This window comes from Physella acuta, unplaced genomic scaffold (assembly GCF_028476545.2).
Source record: "Physella acuta isolate Inbredline_101_S28 unplaced genomic scaffold, ASM2847654v3 ptg001693l, whole genome shotgun sequence".
Classification (NCBI taxonomy): Eukaryota; Metazoa; Mollusca; class Gastropoda; family Physidae; genus Physella; species Physella acuta.
This window is the reverse complement of record NW_026733206.1, coordinates 167,344-182,289: the sequence shown is the minus strand read 5'-3', so window position 1 is coordinate 182,289 and position 14,946 is coordinate 167,344. Positions and strand designations below refer to the sequence as shown.

Genomic DNA, 14,946 nt, shown 5'->3' with positions numbered 1-14,946 from the left:
TTCATTTATTGATGACCCCTAAACTGAGTTAGGAGTTTCCACAACTAACTTTTCGTGTGCTTTAAGAAAAAAAATTTGATTAAAAGTGTATTTTTAAAAACTTTTTATACGCCTTAACTGCACACATATAGGATATATACAACAAATTGAGCGAGGCCTACAATCGTAAAAGAGAGAGGATTATTTTTTAAAGTTTCATTTTTTATTTTAATAACTAAGTGAATACAATAATACTTAATCAATTAAAATAAGATAATCTTTCCTTGTCGTTGTAGATGACTTTGTGGAAAAATTATCTTCATTACTATTGAGGTTACAAATGTGACTATTGCATCAAAAAGTTTAAATTACTGGCTATTAAAAATAAATCAAAACTCACTTCTAAACAAAACAAAAAAAACTAAACTTGGATATTAAACTTAAAGTTGCGCTAGGTTTTAAGACTAAAAGGGAACATAACCTAAAATACACGAATTAAGCCCCAGTAAAATCTTCAAAAAAATTTTAATCTGAAGAAAATTCTTAGAAATCTACTATCAAAATAATTCAATTTTTAGCGCAATTTCCATTCTGGAGAATTGCGTTTATTAACTCGTCATTTCTGGATGTATGAATGAATGAATGAATGGATGGATGGATGTGTGTCCGCAGCTTTAAGTCGTATCTCCTCCTCAATATCGAGGACTAGTTCCAAAAGCAATTATGTTAAACGAGTTACGAGGATGAACATAGGCCATAAAAATTCCGGGTTTCTTTCATGGATTTCCCGGAAAAGCTAAAAAACCTCGGAAAAATGCTGTTTTTGGCCCATATCTCGGCAACCAGACCACTTAGCGACTTGAAACATATACCAATAGCTTCCTGCCATAATTTAGAACAATATTGCCGAAGAAAGTTTTCAAAAATATCCTTTCGTTCGGTCACAAAAAATTTTTTTGAATTAATTAAAATTTGGACCGAATTAGTAGGCATTTTTATCCAACCACACCACACGCGTCATCACGTTCAATAGCTGCGCCATCACGTTCAATGGCTGCGACATCACGTTCGGTAGCTAGGCGCGCAATGGTTTTTAGTCATGTAACTCTATTGTAAATAAAACATGTATTTTAACCAATGGTTTTACTAACCATGCTCTTGATTTACGCTACGACAGAGCTATTTTTAGATAACATAAGGAAATTGCGCTAAAATTGTCACTAGACTTTTTAATTACCTTGTTTTTTAATATCAAGCTTTTAGATATTAAAGTTCAAAATAAATAATTGTCTTTAAGTGTATAATAATAAACAACAATTTAAATGACTATAAAGGAAAGAGAGAGATAAAAAACAAAAACCTTATAACTACATTCCTCATATTGAACACTACATCAAGTAGGCCTACCACTCAAGATTTTGCAATCATGTCTGTGTGTCTGTGTGTCTGTGTGTCTGTGTGTGTGTGTAAACACGATAACTTGAGTACCGTTACAGCTAGGTTGATGAAATTTCATATATAAGTATTTTATCTAAATCGTAGATCCGATAGAGCGATTTCCGATAACCGGAAGTGGTACTTTTTCTACTTTGAATTTTTCCAAAAGCCTATAAATTGAGTACTATTTCAGATAGATAACTGAAATTTCACATATAAGTAAAAAATCTAATTCTCTACCTTCTTTCAAATTTTGAGTAATTTCCGTTGACCGGAAGCAGTAATTTTCACTATTTCCGATTTCTCAAAAAAAAAAATGGATTTTAAAATATTGTCTGTCCCGAGTTGCCATCGCCCTTAGTGTTATATTAGAATATTTGAGAAAGTTTAGGGGAGATCACTCCCGGTTTATTTATTTTTTCTGCACGATTACAAGACTTTCTCTATACTTAGTATATACGAGAAAGTAAAAACAATAACACGTTGCCCGAGGTGTGATGTCTTTTTTAATGTATGGTCTGACTTTTTTGTGAAAATGGTTGACAATGGGAAGGGGAAAGATAAAAATCGTCATGACGTCATTTATGGATGCCCCCCCCCCCTCCCCGAAACACACGTTTATTCAAGAATAACGGATAGTCTAGTGTAGTCTAATGCAGTGGTTCTTAACTTGATTGGGTGGGGTCGACGTGTTCGAGTCGGTAAAGCTCATGGTTGAATACCGAAAAGTCTCGAGTTCGAAACCTCGGGCAGATGAGGCTCGTTACCTGGGGACAGCCACTCTTTCTAGGAGAGTCAACACCAAAGTCTAACAACTGCTGCCTTGTAGCTTGTTCTTGGATGGACAAAGGCTATGGAAGCAAATCCAAAACGAAATCGGAGTCAATGGCCTCAATGGCGTATAACCAGTTGACACGTTTCCTTAATTGTGATGGAGGCGTGGTCGAGTCGGCTAAAAGCTCATTCAAAAAAGTCTCGAGTTTAAACCCTCTGGCAGATAAGGCTCGATCGCTTCCAACACTAAAAATTAAGACCGAAGAAGAAGAAAAAAATAACTTGATTGGAGGTATTAAACCCTACAAGTTTTGTCAGGAATACCGAGACTAATTAGCTGGTGACAGTAACCTATCTAGGAATAAAAACTACACCAAGAAACAACTGCTGCAGATTGCTTGAGGTTGAGTTAAAGCTATTAAAGCACATTCAGACAGAAAACAAGTCGTAGTTTCTGTAGATGCTCTTTGTCTAGAGAATGTGGGCATTGATTCTCTACAGAATATGCATTTTAAATAAGTGTTTTCAAAATCTGGCAACTATAGTTTACACTGTTTGACAGCTGAAATACAACTCCTGGGGTTTTATTTTTGTCTAGAATCTAAGCATTCTTAGAATATGCTGCCTTATGAGACAATCATATAAATATAATAAATTCTTTACATTTTAAAAAAAAGCGGGAATAAACCTAATAAAATCAACTGATTTAAAATGTATTATTTAACATATTTAAATTAATGTAAATTAAAAGGTTTAAACCTAAACAAACAAGTTAATAAAAAGTCTAGTGACAATTTAAGCGCAATTTCCTTATGTTATCTAAAAATAGATAGTGATCAAGTTTGTTTTTAAAAAATGTGAAAAAATGATTAGGCCTAGCGAAACAAAACCTTGTAATTGTAACTCCCTATCACTCTCATATAAATTATAAATAAATTAATAGGGTATAAAAATAACGTTTGAATTAATAAGTAAAAAATAAACTTATAGCAAGATCTAAAAGACATCGAAAAATAGATTATTTTGACACATCCCTTTCCCCATAGATCTATATCTATATGTTGTTATATAGTACTGTAGTGTATTATGTTCATAACCCGTAGCTCTGTCGTAGCGTAAAGCACACACGGGGACAAAACACAAGACGTATAATGCTGGGGTGCGTTCAAGCTAGGAGAACGATCGGTTTGTAGGTGTTTATGTAATTTAAAAAAAAAATGTGTGACCGAACGAAAGAATATTTTTGAAAACTTTTTTCGGCACTATTGTTCTAAATTATGGCAGAAATCGATTGGTAAATGTTTCAAGTCGCTAAGTGGTCTGGTTGCCGAGATATGGGCCAAAAACAGCATTTTTTCGAGGTTTTTTGGCTTTTCCGGGAAATCCAGGAAGGAATTCCGGGAATTTTATGGCCCAAAATCATCCTCGGAACTTGCTTAACATATTTGCTTTGGAACTAGTCCTCGATATTGCTTCGTTGAGGAGGAGATACGACTTAAAGCTGGGGACACACATCCATCCAGAAATGACGAGTTAATAATCGCAATTGTCCGTATGGAAATTGCGCTAAAAATAGACTTAATCTAATATATAAAGTTGAATTCTGTACGTGGCCGCGGACCGCGGATTCCAAAAAAATATTATTTTTTTTTTTAAATTGTTGTATGATTTTAATAAGAAAAGAATCTTAGACTCTTTAGTAATTGTAAGCCATAAACAATCAATAATGAAAAACAAGCATTAACTTTTAAGAAATAAAATTATTAACAAAAAAAATGCAAATTTAGATTATAACTATAACAAAATTGCAATATCAACAGAAGATTATTTTTAATTACTCGTACATCAGAAATAAAGCAAGAAAATAATTGAACTTGGGTTGAAATTTTTTACAAAATTTAGCTTTAATTTCAACTGTTCTTTCTAAATACAAATGTTACAATAGTTACTTAAACAAAATGAATACATTTCTTATGCTTTTGTAAATTAGTCCTTACAGTAAACCTTTGATCACATAAATTACAACAAAATGGCTTTTCCTCTGAGTGTATTCAAATATGCTTCACAACAGCACCTTGAGAAGCAGAAGCATAATCATTTGTATGGTTTAATATTCATGTGAACTCTTTTGTGATCTAAAATCCCACTCATTAAGTTTGTTGCATAATTACATAAATTACATTTGTAAACAAGATTCCTAGTATGTAGCCTCATATGCACTTTAAGATGACATTTCAACGTAAAAGCCTTCTCACACATTTCACACTTAAAGGGTTTGTGTTTAAAATGTTTTAACAAGTGTTGATCGAAATCTTCAGGTTCATTGAAATATCTGTCACACTTGCCACAGATATAGCAACGCTGGGGTGTGTGTACCAATCGATCGCATCGTCTAAATTAATGATTTAAAAAAAAATTAATATTGAAGGTGTTAGAAAACAATTTTCATTTTCTAAACTTATTGTGTTAATTGACTGCATGTACATTAAACAAAATTAAAGAAAATGTATTTCCCTTTACAACAATTCTAATTGTGTCTGGAAATTATTTACATTTAGTCCTTTAGCACTCATTACTTTCATTGATAAATTAGGAAAATACAATTACTTCCCTTTAAAATATCATCACATCGGGGGGGGGGGGGGGGAGAATTTACTTTTTATTACTTTGTTTTGGTGTTGGGAAAAAAATAATTACATAATGATCGATGGTTGCAATGGTGTAGGTATTTTAAATGCTACATTTTATTGATTGTATATTTACTGTTTACTAATTCTTTTTTTAATCAATAACAGTTAAGAAACCAGCTCCTAAATGTCCTCTATGCTTACTTCTTTCCGTTTGTGGATAAGCTTGAGAATTGTTCACTAACTTGAAACAGGCGCGTCCGCCGGCGCTCCGGCGGAAGGGTTCGATTTGGTGCCGTGAGCTCTGTGGTGCATAATTTCGTTTCAAAAAATGCGATAGACCATGGATAAGAAAGGTTACTATAGTCTTTAAGTGAATCAAATCCAGACATCCTCCGGCGCTCCGACAAGGTGCTTTTTGGCCCACGGGACCTTCCCGTGTTCGTTATGGCGCCTACGTTCGTTTAAGTGAGTGCAAAAGACTATGAATAAGTTGGGGCACTATAGTCGTTACCTAAGCTGTTCTGTCGGCGCCATGGCATGGTGCGATATTGCGTCCCGGGTTACACTGTGAGAACTTTGCTTTAGTGTTTGCGTTTGTATTTGCTTTGTGTTTGTGTTGGGTTTGCGTTTGTAGTTGGGTTTGTGTTTGGATTTGGATTGTTTTCGTTTGCTTTTTGTTTGCGTTTATGTTTGTATTTTCTTTGTGTTTGTGTTGGGTTTGCGTTTGTGGTTGGGTTTGTGTTTGCATATGTGTTTTCGTTTGTATTTGTTTTTCTGTTTTCGTTTGTGTTATGTTTGAGGTTTTTTTGTGTTTTGGTTTTGGTTGATTGTGGTTAGGGTGAGCAATGCCGGGTATATGCTGATTACTAAACACACAAGTCACGGTCCATTACAGATAGGTTTTTCACAGAGGCCAGTGCAGGGCCTGGCCGGGACGGCTAGTGTAATACTAAAAACCAGTCAAAGACAATTGATTGCTGTTTACATTTTATTGCAGGAGCATGAGCAGATCAGATGTACTGAAACAATTAAGCGAGCTATATTTTAAAATAGAAATGTCCAAATCATTAATGCATCAAGTTACTGATGTTTTGTAAACCAACTTTTCCTTTAAAAAATTCAAAATACCGCATCAATACACCGTTTTGTTTTTAAAATCGTTTGATTGGCATTTATTTAAACATTAGCCCAGCGCGTTGAAAAAGTTTTGGTCAAGTTTTTCTATTGAGCGTTATGTTCCTTGCAGTTAACCTTAGGCTCCTAGATTCGTGAGCTCTTTTTGTATCTCAGCCATGACGCTACGTGTGTGACTCACTCGTCTCTGTGCTATTCTGATCATCTTTATCGCGTTTTCGTTATTTGGGTATCTGCAATGACAAAAGTGCTAAATTAATGTTTTGTTCAATTCACGTCTTTGTGTTGTATTTAGAGTTACTTGGGGTTGTCTATATTTGTCATGTGTCCTTCTGTTCGTGCATTGTTCATTTGTAAATGAGATTTGTCCCGGTATATATTTTGCATTATTAATATGTGGTCATATATATGTAGTATAGTCTATTTCAGTGATGACGGTCTACGACAAATTCCACACAGATAAATGCCCGAATGAACCGTCGTCCGGGTCCCATATGATTATATATGTTATAAATAAATAAATTTAAATATATATATATATATATATATATATATATATATATATATATATATATATATATATATATATATATATATATATATATATATATATATATATATATATATATATATATATATATATATATATACATCCCGGCAAGCATCAGAGGCCCATCAAGACCAACATCATTTTCTTAATAGACATCTCCAACATCATTATTTAAACAGTTTATTTTACATCATTTTGTTTCTAGACTTTTTTTCATCACGTGCCACTATTTACCTTTCTATCATCACGTGCTACTGTTTACATTTCTAACATCACGTGCTACTCTTTACATTTCTAACATCACGTGCTACTCTTTACATTTCTAACATCACGTGCTACTATTTACATTTCTAACATCACGTGCTACTCTTTACATTTCTAACATCACGTGCTACTGTTTACATTTCTAACATCACGTGCTACTGTTTACACTTCTAACATCACGTGCTACTATTTACATTTCTAACATCACGTGCTGATATTTACACTTCTAACGTGTCTTTGTGAGACTCGATCAGATTCATATCATTCTCGAGATCCCTCAGGCGGTTCCTCATTTCCTTCCTCAACCTTTCTATGCGTTCCTGTTTATACTGCTCTTTAGACTGTCGCGAGGACGATCTTATCTGCGGCTGGACAGCAGACGCCGCCATCTTCTGCCCCACCCTCGCGGAGAAAGCCTTGTACACCAAACTGGCTTGAGCTATGGCTTGACGCAGTAAAGACATTCTCCAGGCAGGACTGAAAGGTGACAAACAAATTGCGTTTTACCGCCAGGCGGAAGTTTGACTGCCTACGATAATCCGTTCTATAAACATGACACATGATTTAGTTTTGCTAGGATAATTCGAAGTATAAACGTGACACATGATTTAGTGTTGCTAGGATAATCCGTTCTATAAACATGACACATGATTTAATGTTGCTAGGATAATCCGTAGTATAAACATGACACATGATTTAGTGTGGCTAGGATAATCTGTTCTATAAACATGACACATGATTTAGTGTTGCTAGGATAATCGGTAGTATAAACATTAAACATGATATAGTGTGGTTAGGATAATCCGTTCTATAAAAATGACACATTATTTAGTGTTGCTAGGATAATCTGTTCTATAAACATGACACATGATTTAGTGTTGCTAGGATAATCCGTAGTATAAACATGACACATGATTTAGTGTTGCTAGGATAATCCGTTCTATAAACATTACACACGATTTAGTGTTGCTAGGGTAATCCGTTCTATAAACAAAACACATGATTTAGTGGGGCCATACGGAAAAATAAAAATTAATACTAATAGTTTCGCTGTCTGTGTATCTATGTATCTGACAAGAACGCTCTAGAGAAAACACAAGCAAATTAAAAACATGCATAGTAATTCGAAAAACGAAATATGACGTCGACACATTTAGCATAGAGTAGAAAATAATACCAAGCCGGACAGTGCACACAGTAATATGACGTCATTGATTCTCGAGAAAACATTGAATAAAAAGGCAATTTTGTCTAATAAAAGTGGTTTGCGTGAAGAGTTTCTTTCATACAATTCTTTGGGTAGGGGCGAAGCCCCACCCCCGCGTAAGAACGTCTGAGCCCCCCCCCCCCCCTCCCCAACTCAAAAGAAATTTCCTCATCGATACTCTATAATAAAATTACCGCCTAATTAATGTGTCTAATCTAAAAAGTGGTTTGCTTGCAATTTCTTTAATGCAATTCTTCGCGTAGTGGCTAAGCGCGACACCAGTGTTTCTTTCAGACTTTTTCCTCCTCGGAGGGAGGAACTTCTTCTAATCTAAAACGCGTTTAGCGTGCAGTTTTTTTTTTCAAACAACACTTCCGGTAGGGGCGAAGCCCCGCCCAGATTCTTCCTTTAGTTTGTATGATCTACAAATGCGACCAGTGTTTCTTTCAGACTTTTTCCTCCCCGGAGAGGGGTGGGGGTACTTGAAATTTTCGGGCGCGGGGGTAGAATTTTCTGGGAGGGTGCGGACACTGGAAAAAGTATATAATAATATTTCGTTGAATGGGACAGTAGTCATGTTTTGGAGGTTGTGTGTGGGGGGGGGGAGGGGGGGTGCGAAGCCCCCTCCTCCCAAGTAGAGTTGCCTGAAAGAAACTCTAAATGCGACTTTTGTCATGAATGAGATTAGGTGTATGGTTTAGGGATATGCCTATGACTATATTTAGTATAAATTAAAGTACCTAGAAAATAGACAGCACTATCAACCTAGCGCCCGTTGTACCCTTCCTCAACGGGCCATTTTTCTCGTTTGAAATAATTGCTCTCACTACTAGAATTGATCAACTTTTAAAGCTTCTAATGGATCTTTTCCTAGTAGTTAGGATTATTCATTGACTGCTCAAGTAATCTCTAACACAATGTTTACTCGAATATAGCATGTATGAATTTTACGGCAAATTTTACGTTTACATTATTTATACTTTTAAATAAACCGGAAGTGATCTCCCATAAACTTTCTCGAATATTCTTATATAACTCGGAATATAGACATGATTTTTAATTATTTAAACATTTAAAAATAGAATAGAATCTCGTAGAAAAAAAAATTGCGCACCAAGCGAACGCCAAATAAAACGTGCATAATAGTGCGGAATATTATTAGTACTTTATAAATTTACATTCCTTTTTTGAGAAATCGGAAATAGCGTAAATTAGTACTTTCAATCAAAGGAAATTTCTCAAAATTTGACAGAAGGTAGAGAATTAGATCTTTTACTTACATGTAAAATTTCCTTTATCTTTCTGAAATAATACTCCAGTATTAAGCTTTTGAAAAATTAAAAGTAGAAAAAGTACCATTTTCGGTTATTGGAAATCGCTCAAAAGTTGATACGGTGACAGGACAAATGATCTCAGGACAAATGATCTCAGACAAAATATCTCAGACAAAATATCTCACGGACAAATGATCTCAGGACAAATGATCTCAAGACAAATGATCTCAAGGACAAATTATCTCACGGACAAAAGATACCAGGACAAAATATATCAGGACAAATGATACCATGGACAATTGATCTCAGACAAAATATCTCAGACAAAATATCTCACGGACAAAATATCTCACGGACAAATGATCTCAGGACAAATGATCTCAAGGACAAATTATCTCACGGACAAAAGATACCAGGACAAAATATATCAGGACAAATGATACCACGGACAATTGATCTCAGACAAAATATCTCAGACAAAATATCTCACACCTAAATTTTAATAGTGTATTGGGTGACTTTAGTTGATCTGAACAATTTTTATTAACTGTCGTATGGTTTTGTTTAATATGTTTGATATTGTTTATAGGCCTATATGATAATTGTAAGAAATGTTTGCCGTATAAATTTATCATATTACACTTTTAAAATTGTATATTGCATTATTAAATTAGGATTATTACTATAGAAGATTAAAGAAATTGTTCGATAGACAATCCAACCAGGTCAGGTGGACGAAACTAGATCAAAGAGGATGAAATAACAATAGAGAAACACCTTCGTATCAAGGTGGCAGCCCGCTTTGATGGTAGAGACATGCCTTAAGGGAAAGACATCCGCCCTCCATGAACAATACAACTAATAGCTAAATTCAATAGTTAGGCGTCGGTCACACCTTAGTAATCAGGTCACAAATGCTTATTTAAGACAAACAGCGGTCATCGCGGTGTTAGAACATGTCGAGCAAGAGTTCACACAATACATGATCACATAGTATTGAAGAGGTGTGATCATAACGATGTATTGTCAGCAAAGAAACGTAAACGTTATGTTTGTGTTGATCATGCAATAAAAACAATAATTTTACGTTACGAACCTAGAGACCCATTAACATTTTTGAAAGATATTTCGCATGTTTTAAACATTATTGTTGTATAGTTACCGTTACTTTGTTTTATACATTATCATTTATCATACCTTTCAGGCTAAAGGAGAAAGTTTGTTTTAATTTTTATTTTTTCAAATCAAATGCCATTACAAAGATTAAGTTTAAATCTTTTGATGGTTTGTTAAGTTTAACAAATTCATTTTATTCACAATTATGATGCGTAAAGAAAGTAAACAAAACCATATTGACAGTCAATTTAAAAAAAAAAATTCAAATGAACTAAAATCATTGTACATACTATCAACATTTTGCTGTGAGATATTTTGTCTGAGATATTTTGTCTGAGATCATTTGTCCATGATATCATTTGTCCTGATATATTTTGTCCTGGTATCTTTTGTCCTTGAGATCATTTGTCCTTGAGATCATTTGTCCTGAGATCATTTGTCCTGAGATCATTTGTCCTGAGATCATTTGTCCGTGAGATATTTTGTCTGAGATATTTTGTCTGAGATCATTTGTCCTGAGATCATTTTTCATGGAACCGTTGATACGGATCTACGATTTGATAAAATACTTATATATGAAATTTCATCAACCTAGCTGTAACGGTACTCAAGTTATCGAGTTTACACACAGACACACACATACACAGACACACAGACATACGGATAAGATTGCAAAATTATGTTTTTCCGTATCAGTGAGGTGTAAAACGTCGAGATTTGTAAAAATCTCGATTTTTTTTCCCACGATTACAAGACTTTCTCTATACTTCGTATATACGAGAAAGTAAAAAGTATTCTTAATCAATGGACGTTCTAGTGTAACATATAACATTTTCTTAAATATATTTTTTAAAAGCACAGATACAAAGAGTTCGATAAACTGAAATGATCTAGCTAGTGTTCTAGCGATAGCAAACTGTGGTTACTTAGAGAGGCACTACGGCACGACACAATAAGACAGCTCTAGACCAGAGGCGTAGCGACCCTTCCCGGCGCCCGGGGCGACCTTTATATAAGCGGTCACCCCCATCCATATATATATATATATATATATATATATATATATATATATATATATATATATATATATATATATATATATATATATATATATATATATATATATATATATATATATATATATATATATATATATATATATATATATATATGTGTGTGTGTGTGTGTGTGTTTGTGTGTATTCGTGTGTGTGAGCAATCGTGTATATGTATACGTGTGTGTGTAAACGTGTATGTGTGTGTGTGTGTAAGGGTGTGTGCGACAGTCCGGAAAAGGTTTAATAATTGCGTTGTATGGTTTTCGTTCCATAAAACTTTACTCGACGCCAATTAAATTACCATTAAGATGCGTTTTTCTTTTACAAAAGATTAGTAATGTCAGAAATAAAATATACCTGGTCTGAGTTTGAGGGTGGTTTGTAGCAAGCGGTAATTTATTTAGACCAGCCTTTTATGTTCTATTTTTGGAATGACCTCTGTTGTGATATGGTACATGGATTATAAGTTTGTTAGAATAAGGTCATACAAGTGACATACAAGATCAACTTATCAGTAACATCTATTGTACGCATTGGAATACGACATAGGTATTTATTGGACTGGTTGATTGTATAAAAAAACAAGCTAGAAGAAACATACTGGAATCCAACGAACAAAACAGCTCGAAGTCTTGAATTTCGCAGACATGCGCTGACTTCTCGCACACAGTAAACAACAAATGCAGAACAAATTGTACTGGTTGAAGAAACAGTAATAAACAGTTTAATGACAGTGGCACCGCCCATGACTTTCTGATTAGAACCAGCAGCAATAAAACGAGTTTAAACATTCTAAGCCAATGAGGAATTCAAATGAATTGTCAAAAAAATTTAATCAGGATCTATTGCTAAATGTGAAGTCTCTTTTACTGTATGGCTCGAAGCTAGATTACAGACAGTGGAGAATGAAATAAAAGCATGGAAAACGTGGTGGTTATCGCGCAATATCAGTAATCAGCTTCACTAAGTAGGTGCTGGTATAAAGTCCACGGGGAAAGAGGAAGAGAAGGAGACAAAAATGTCTAAAGAAACTCTTTTGAAATAGAGAGAGGGTGGATTATCAAGGTTCAATCTTCATAAAAATCAAATGAATTGAACAAGTGTCGCCTACGTCTGTGCTCCTTAGGAAACCGAAACGAATAAAAAGAAGAAAATCAAAAGAGCTTAGAGCAGTGGTTCTTAAACTGGGTTCGACAGAACCCACGAGGTTTGGTATGTAAGTCTCAGAGCTTAGGCGGAGGTCAAGACACACACCCAACATATGATTTAGATCTCATTTTGTCAATGTGGACGATACAACTATTAAGAAGGGTTCGGTGAAGGCGTATATGAAACTGGTGGGGCTCGGTACCTTCAAAAAGGCTAAGAACCACTGCTTTAGAGTGTAGTTTGTAAAAAGTACAAGTGTATTTGGTCTACTTTTAGTCGTGTCTTTATTATAATTTCGATAATAGTGTATTACAGTTTGAAATTATCAGTTAGGTTGAACCAAGTAACAAAGCATCAGCTGATGTCGTACCATTTTTTACATCGTTTAGTAGGTCTAGTAGCCGTAACTATATTAAACTGCAGTATTAGTTCTTTTTATGAAACAAGCAATAAAAAGGTGATATATTTGGTACAATAAACTAATATTTTTAGCTCTTAAAATTTCGGCAAGAGTATCGTCTTCCGCCAACCCGCTCCAACCGTATGCTATTTTACTGATTGATTAGCGATTCAAGAATCCGTTATATGTATTTCTCATTAATACAGTGATCCAGGCAAGATGTAATGCAATCAAGTAAAAGTATCTGATCTCTCACGTTGAAATTGAGAGAATCGTAAGAACCTCACAAAGAACTAGTCGCGTCATTTCTTAACAAAACTGCTATTGCAATTGTACATTACGCGTTAATGCAATAGTTTTTCTTTTCTAAGTGTTAAAAGAGTTATCTTCTAACCAATGCAGTACAACAACTTGCGATCTTTGTTCGCGAAGCAACCCCCCCCCCCCCACACACACACCTCTCAACCATCTTAGACAAAGTTTCTATAGTGAGATTTAACGTAACTAGCTTTTTAAAAATGTTACACAATCGTACAATGCTCTTTAGTACGATTAGTTTCTTTCTAAGTGCTAAAGGTTGTTTACTCACCAATCCGGTGTAATATTGCGATTTTATTTAGCGAAAAAGCCCCCCCCCCTACACTATTTTGATAAAAGTCACTAACCTATTTTACGGTTAAACCATCGTACAATATGCTTTAATACAATTGGTTTCTTTTATAAGATGTAACGTTTATCGACTCACCAATCTAGTGTAAATTCTTCTTATTTTAGTCGCAAAAAAAGCGCCCCCCCCCGCCCTCATTTCTAAGAAATGCTGGAAAGCGGTTTTGCCGGTCACTGTTTCTTAAGAGTATATGTTATAATTATCTAGGCAGAACACAGTTATATCAGTATGTAAAGGCGTGTAGGCATTACATTTCTTGTTGTTTATTAATCAAAACTGCAGCATAAAATCAGCTTATAAATTTTTCCCCACCCTTTTGGCCCCCACTAGGGTCGGCGCCCCTTTCCCACCGCCACCATATAGCTACGCCTCTGACCCTAGACCAAACTGCTTTACATCCAAACCAGGTGGAAACATTAGGGTCCAGCATCAGCTTATAACATTAACATGGATGTGTTAGGGAAAAAAACCTGACTCTACAAACTGATGCCGTCTGTAACAGTGTTATAGTTGATCTTGTTCGTCTTCGTTCTAAACTCTATATTTCTGAATTATTCTACTGGACCAATATTACAGAAGAATTGCACAGTAATCCCTAAGTAAACAATGTAAGGCCAAATATCTTTCGCTGAGTGTACTGTTTTGGGCCAAAATTCTAGACCTAGACTATATTAAAATTTAGAGGTATCCCAATATCAAAGAGAAAAAAAAAGAGAAAGAGAGAGAGAACGAGAATGTGAACGGCGAACTGTTGAATACAAAGCTGATAGACATTTTTAAAAAAAAACACAATCTCACTCAAGTCACCGACTAATAAAAAAACTGTCCTGTTCTTGTGATGCCAACGTCAAAACAAAGTTTCACTGAACGGAAATCTGCACTTTTATTGACCAAAGCCGCAGTAAATTGTGCGCAGCGTTTTGATGCGCAAAGTCCAAAGTTTCTTTTCATTTAGTCTAATGCAGTGGTTCTTTACTTGATTGGAGGTATTAAACCCTACAAGTTTTGTCAGGAATACCGAGACTAATTAGCTGGTGACAGTAACACATCTAGGAATAAAAACTACACCAAGAAATAACTGCTGCCTTGCAGATTGCTTGAGGTTGAGTTAAAGCTATTGAAGCACATTCAGACAGAAAACAAGTCGTAGTTTCTGTAGATGCTCTTTGTCTAGAGAATGTGGGCATTGACTCTCTACAAAATATGCATTTAAAATAAGTGTTTTGAAAATCTGACAACTATAGTTTACACTCTTTGACAGCCTGAATACAATTCCTGGAGTTTAATTTTTGTCTAGAATCTAAGCAT

General features: G+C 34.9%; 1 protein-coding gene across 2 annotated transcripts; it reads right to left on the bottom strand.

Annotated features, from left to right (window-relative positions):
• Positions 1-5,794: 5,794 nt before the first annotated feature.
• LOC131929921 (uncharacterized) lies at positions 5,795-14,517 on the bottom strand. Of its 2 annotated transcripts, none has more exons than XM_059286311.1 (3): positions 14,437-14,517; positions 6,991-7,245; positions 5,795-6,187 (listed from the first exon to the last, which is right to left on the bottom strand). In XM_059286311.1, exons 2-3 carry the CDS (start codon positions 7,230-7,232, stop codon positions 6,073-6,075), a joined length of 357 nt encoding a protein of 118 aa, XP_059142294.1. In that variant the 5' UTR covers positions 7,233-7,245; positions 14,437-14,517; the 3' UTR covers positions 5,795-6,072. The 2 variants fall into 2 exon arrangements, with proteins under 2 accessions (XP_059142294.1, XP_059142295.1); XM_059286312.1 differs by having other exon boundaries at positions 14,446-14,473.
• Between the last annotated feature and the right edge of the window lie 429 nt (positions 14,518-14,946).